Source organism: Penaeus monodon, chromosome 13, assembly GCF_015228065.2.
Source record: "Penaeus monodon isolate SGIC_2016 chromosome 13, NSTDA_Pmon_1, whole genome shotgun sequence".
NCBI classification, from domain to species: Eukaryota; Metazoa; Arthropoda; class Malacostraca; order Decapoda; family Penaeidae; genus Penaeus; species Penaeus monodon.
This window is the reverse complement of record NC_051398.1, coordinates 25,156,271-25,162,324: the sequence shown is the minus strand read 5'-3', so window position 1 is coordinate 25,162,324 and position 6,054 is coordinate 25,156,271. Positions and strand designations below refer to the sequence as shown.

At 39.4% G+C, this 6,054-nt stretch overlaps 1 protein-coding gene across 1 annotated transcript in view; it reads left to right on the top strand.

The window, feature by feature from the left end:
- The window catches only part of LOC119579896 (probable serine/threonine-protein kinase clkA), a 33,203-nt gene extending 32,946 nt beyond the window's left edge, over positions 1 to 257 (top strand). Inside the window, exon 9 of the mRNA XM_037927744.1 lies at positions 222 to 257. Coding sequence (XP_037783672.1) covers positions 222 to 257 — 36 coding nt within the window. The remainder of the gene's footprint in view (positions 1 to 221) is intronic.
- The last annotated feature ends 5,797 nt before the right edge of the window (positions 258 to 6,054 follow it).

Genomic DNA, 6,054 nt, shown 5'->3' with positions numbered 1-6,054 from the left:
AACTTTAATATTTTTTCTGAAAATTTCACTCATGGAAAATCGGCATTCTCGCTTACTAAATGTCAAGTTTAACCTTATTTTAATAAAAAAAGCCAAATATTCATAAAAGAAAATGACCACATACTATAAAGTTGCTTATGTTTATAAGGATTAAGAAAACACATACAATGATGGAGTTTAGGCTAACACTAAGGGATTTATCCATGAAATTCTCGTTACAGTCAAACTTTGTGAACCGGAGCATTACAAGAATATAAAATATCTTTGAACTACCTGGTTATGCTCTTTGACATGAACATTTCTTTAAAACTAATATTTGCACTCACGCACATACACACACAAACACGCGCATGCACACACACACACACACATACACACACACACACATACACACACACACACACACACACACACACACAAACACACACACGAATTTCTTGAAGTATGTGTTTACCCCTCAAAAAAAGGTCTTAACGTTATGTACTGATTTCCAAAGAAAATGGACGCCTACGTCTAAAGAAAACCTACATCCATAGGTTTGTCAGTGAATTATTTAAGGTTCTCACACTAGATATAAAAAGAATAGCATTACTATACTTATCGACAAAACATTTCACATTTTTTCCGTCTGGAATATATCTGAAATTGAAATGAAGTTTTTGGCGGTATTAGAGGCAATTAATACCTTATATTATTTTTAAATAACAAGATATATTAACTCGCCAAAACTCTGAGTGTACCTAAAAAAAACAAGTACATAAACTTCCTATACCTTGAATCATCCGGTTTTCAAGAACAGTGACAATTAGTAAGAGCTAACCTGCCGTCCGCCAGCACTCCACCTACAAAAAATCACACTCTCTCTCAGAAGCATTTCGAAATTCCGTCCACAGCATCTTCCTAATCTTAGAATCCCTAAACACCCACAAGATGAGACCCAAGCTGAACAAAAGTTCACTTAGTTATTGTGTAATCTTATCTCCGTACTTGTTTTATATATATATATATATATATATATATATATATATATATATATATATATATATATATATATATATACTATATATATATATATATATATATATATATATATATATATATATATATATATATATACATTCTTTTTTGTTCGTTTATATTTAGTTTGATGCTGCAACCCATAATTTTTTTCCTGATTTATGAAGAATCATCTTTTGGAGTTGTCTCAATCTGATTATCTTGTATGTTCATTCTTTTAGCAATGGAGTTAACAGTCATCCTCGGAACTATTTCTCACGGCCCTGTTTTTTATTATTATTCTCTTCTCTCTCTCTTTCTCTTTCTCTTTCTTGTTCTCTTTCTGTTACTTGTACTCTTACTTTTAATCCTACTCTTTCTTTCTATTTCTCTTTGCTATATATATATATATATCATTATATCTGTCTGTCTGTCTCTCTTTCTCTCTCTCTGTCTCTCTTTCTCTCTCTCTCTCTCTCTCTCTCTCTCTCTCTCTCTCTCTCTCTCTCTCTCTCTCTCTCTCTCTCTCTCTCTCTCTCTCTCTCTCTCTCTCTCTCTCTCTATATATATATATATATATATATATATCTATATATATATATATATATATATATATATATATATATATACTTGTACTCTTACTTTTAATCCTACTCTTTCTTTCTATTTCTCTTTGCTATATATATATCATTATATCTGTCTGTCTGTCTCTCTTTCTCTCTCTCTGTCTCTCTTTCTCTCTCTCTCTCTCTCTCTCTCTCTCTCTCTCTCTCTGTCTCTCTCTCTCTCTCTCTCTCTCTCTCTCTATATATATATATATATATATATATATATATAATTTTTTTTTTTTTTTTTTTTTTTTTTTCGGTAGATTCATGTTTGAGCCGCCGTGGCCACAACATGATACTTAATTGTAGTTTTCCTGTTGTGATTATCTTGGAGAGAGAGACAGAGAGAGCATGGGGGTTGAGGGCAGAGCGAGAGGGAGGGTGGTATAGAGAAGGGAGGAGGGAGTGGAGAACCAATGCACAGGCAAGCGAGCGAGCAGGCCAGACGATAGACGAGTTCTTAAACGGTGCCTGTGCATACCTGCTGTAAGTCATCAGCAGCGTTGCCCTTCGTGTGAGATGGACGCCGGCAATATTTAATAATCCAGCTAGGAACCTCTTATGCCTGATGATTTTTTTTTACTGTTTCACTGTGCAAGCGTGCTGGCAAATTTAACATTAATGATAGAATTCTCAGTACTTGCTATTGATAATAAGAATACATCTTTCGGATATGATCCAATAGATAATGGAGTGAATATAGCAATAATGTAATCATACGTACTTTGCACTGAGCACACCGCAGTAACCTAATGATAATAATAAGTTATGTCAAGATATTGATAGAATCACAACTCGATCCCAGTATCGAGGTAAACAAACAGTCTTTCAATTATCCTTAATTTGCTTGTGGTAACGAAAGCAGCGAACCTCTAACGAACCTCTGACTCCTGGTTGCAGCGTGCCTCAAGAGCAACTGAGATGTAAAGCCGAGACCAGTCTAGAGCGACATATTGAACATCTCCTCCATTGACAAACCGAACAAGAGCTTTGATGAATTTTGTCTAACCGACTTGAACCAAATTGAACATGCCTCCTTTAAAAATAAATAAGAATGCGACTACTTCTAAAAGCAGTGGCAATCACGGAGGCGTTACTGAAGAGATTGATAACTGCGTAATGATGAAATTGATACTGCTAATATTACAAATACTTCTTTTAACGGTAGGTTCATGTCTGAGCCGCCGTGGTCACAGCATGATACTTAATTGTAGTTTTCATGTTGTGATGCTCTTGGAGTGAGTACGTGGTAGGGTCCCCAGTTCCTTTCCTATCCGGGCTTGGGACCAGCACTTGAGTCCGACGCTCTAACCATTCGGCTACCGCGGCCTTGACGATCATGGGCTTTCCATGATTTTTTCTTAGCAATTTAGAGCGGTGGTTTGCCATTGCCTTCCGCCCGGTGTTTTTATCGAGTCACCATCTCTATTTACCCGGCACTGACTTGAGCTAATTTAAATTTTATTAACGGTAGGTTCACGTTTGAGCCACCGTGGTCACAGCATGATACTTAATTGTAGTTTTCATGTTGTGATGATCTTGGAGTGAGTACGTGGTAGGGTCCCCAGTTCCTTCATCGCATCTAGGTTCGATTTACCTAAAATTATTTAAATCAGCGCGTGCTCACATACGCGCGCGGCGATGCGTGTGTGCATGGATGAACCCACGCACTCGCATGCGGCGAAAGCATGATACTTAATTGTAGTTTTCATGTTGTGATGCTCTTGGAGTGAGTACGTGGTAGGGTCCCCAGTTCCTTTCCACGGAGAGTGCCGGTGTTACCTTTTTTTTTTTTTTTTTTTTTAGGTAATCATTCTCTCTATTTTATCCGGGCTTGGGACCAGCACTGATTTGGGCTGGCTTGGCCACCCAGTGGCTAGGTAGGCATTCGAGGTGAAGTTCCTTGCCTAAGGGAACAACGCGCCGGCCGGTGACTCGAACCCTTGAACTCAGATTGCCGTTGTGACAGTCTGGAGTCCGACGTTCTAACCATTCGGCCACCGCGGCCTTGACGATCATGGGCTTCCGTGATTTTTTTGGCAATTTAGAGCGGTGGTTTGCCATTGCCTTCCGCCTGGTGTTTTTATCGAGTCACCATCTCTATTTACCCGGCACTGACTTGGGCTGGCTTGGCCACCCAGTGGCTAGGTAGGCAATCGAGGTGAAGTTCCTTGCCCAAGGAAACAACGCGCCGGCCGGTGACTCGAACCCTCGAACTCAGATTGCCGTCGTGACAGTCTTGAGTCCGACGCTCTAACCATTCGGCCACCGCGGCCCCTTTTTTTTTTACTTCCTCTAAATGGCAGAAAAGATAATAACAATAGTACAGGGAACAAAAAAGATAAAAAAAGATAACACCTTCCCCCCCCCCCCTCTCTCTCTCTCTCTCTCTCTCTCTCTCTCTCTCTCTCTCTCTCTCTCTCTCTCTCTCTCTCTCTCTCTCTCTCTCTCTCTCTCTCTCTCTCTCTCTTCTCTCTCTCTCTTCTCTCTCTCTCTCTCTCTCTCTCTCTCTCTCTCTCTTCTCTCCTCTCTCTCTTCTCTCTCTCTCTCTCTCTCTCTCTCTCTCTCTCTCTCTCTCTCTCTCTCTCTCTCTCTGCGAAGTCTACCTAAGTGAGGACAACCTTCACTGAGAGATACGACCCCCCCCCCCCAAGGACGTTAGTTATACCAGTAACTTAATGCATGAATAACTTAACGTTCGTTATTTACTTTGTCGATTTTATATATATATATAATATATATATATATATATATATATATATATATATATATATATATATGTATGTATGTATATATATACATATACATATATATATATATATATATATATATATATGCATATAGGTATGTATATGTGTGTATGCATGTGTGTGTGCGCATTTGTATGCATATCTACCATATCTCGTGTCCTTCTAGGGTACCCAAATAAAGAAGGAAAGAGAAAAACAGGTAAAAACATCTTGCGATGCACAACACGACCCGAACTAATCAAACTTCAGGATTTGTCTTTCAGTTGCCCGCCGTCTGCAAGATATTAAATGCTCACATGTTTGTCTTGGGAGTGGAAGGCAGAAGAGGTAAGGGTAGGATTATATATATTTTTTAAGAGGTGAGAGAGAGATGGGAAGAAGGAGAGACAGAATGAAAGAGGGAGTGAAGAGAGAGAGAGAGAGAGAGAGAGAGAGAGAGAGAGAGAGAGAAAGAGAAAGAGAAAGAGAGAGAGAGAGAGAGAGAGAGAGAGAGAGAGAACAGACAGGCAGACATATAGACAGAGAAGGAGAGAGGAAGGAGGTGTAATAGTAGCAGTAAAGATTGGCAGGGAATAACCTCTGGCCGAAAGAAGCAGATACTAATGCCGACAGAGTTCTTTGCCAACGGAGAGACGAGACTGAGCGAGGCCGAGACGCGGCACCAAATGGGACACAACTAAACGGGTCGTAGAGCGCCTTACTTTGATCTGTATTTTATTGACTCGGACGAGACTGGCATGACGAACGGGACGATGACTTCCTTACGCTAGAATTTATGGCCTTTGCGGCAACTGTTCATGCTAATTTTGCCTCCTAATGCCTCGCGCGGAGGCTTTCCACGGGGCAGGAGAGGGGGAGAAGAAGAGAAGAGAAGGCGAGGAAGAGATGGAAAGGGGAGTCGGCAGGAGCATCCATCCATTAGCATCTCTCTGTCACCATGTCATATATGTATAATTGTATATATATATATATATATATATATATATATATATATATATATATATATATATATATATATATATATATACATATGTGTGTGTGTGTGTGTGTGTGTGTGTATAAATGTATATATATATACATATGCATATATAAACATATATATATATATATATATATATATATATATATATATATATATATATTTATATATTCACACACACACACATATGTATGTGAGGTGTGTGTGTGTGTGTGTGTGTGTGTGTGTGTGTGTGTGTGTGTGTGTGTGTGTGTGTGTGTGTGTGTGTTTGTGTGTGTGTGTGTGTGTGTACGAATGTATGCATATTCCTCTTATTTTTTCGATTTTCCTCACTCTCCCAACCACGATAGTGCAAAGGGTGCTCCTGAATTCCTGCCGTGTAAGGAGTCTATATTAGCGGAAAGGCCCGAGACCCCTTGTCACTCTGCGCCCGTTTGGAAGTGAATTCCAAGACGTCACACGCCTGTAATGTAACTATTACTTGCGAGACGTTACAGCAATCGATGACTGGGAAAACGAACGGAACGCGCTACAGACTTGAAACAACCAACTGGTCATTTTATTTAGTTCTCACGTTCATTAAAAATGGTATGACTTCAACTCCTTAATCAACAACTAACTTAATCTCCACATTCTCCTCAGTCCCCACTCACTCCACACACGACCCGTCACCGGCAAAACTCGCACAAACTTTTGACATGAAAGTTTAATCTCATAATAA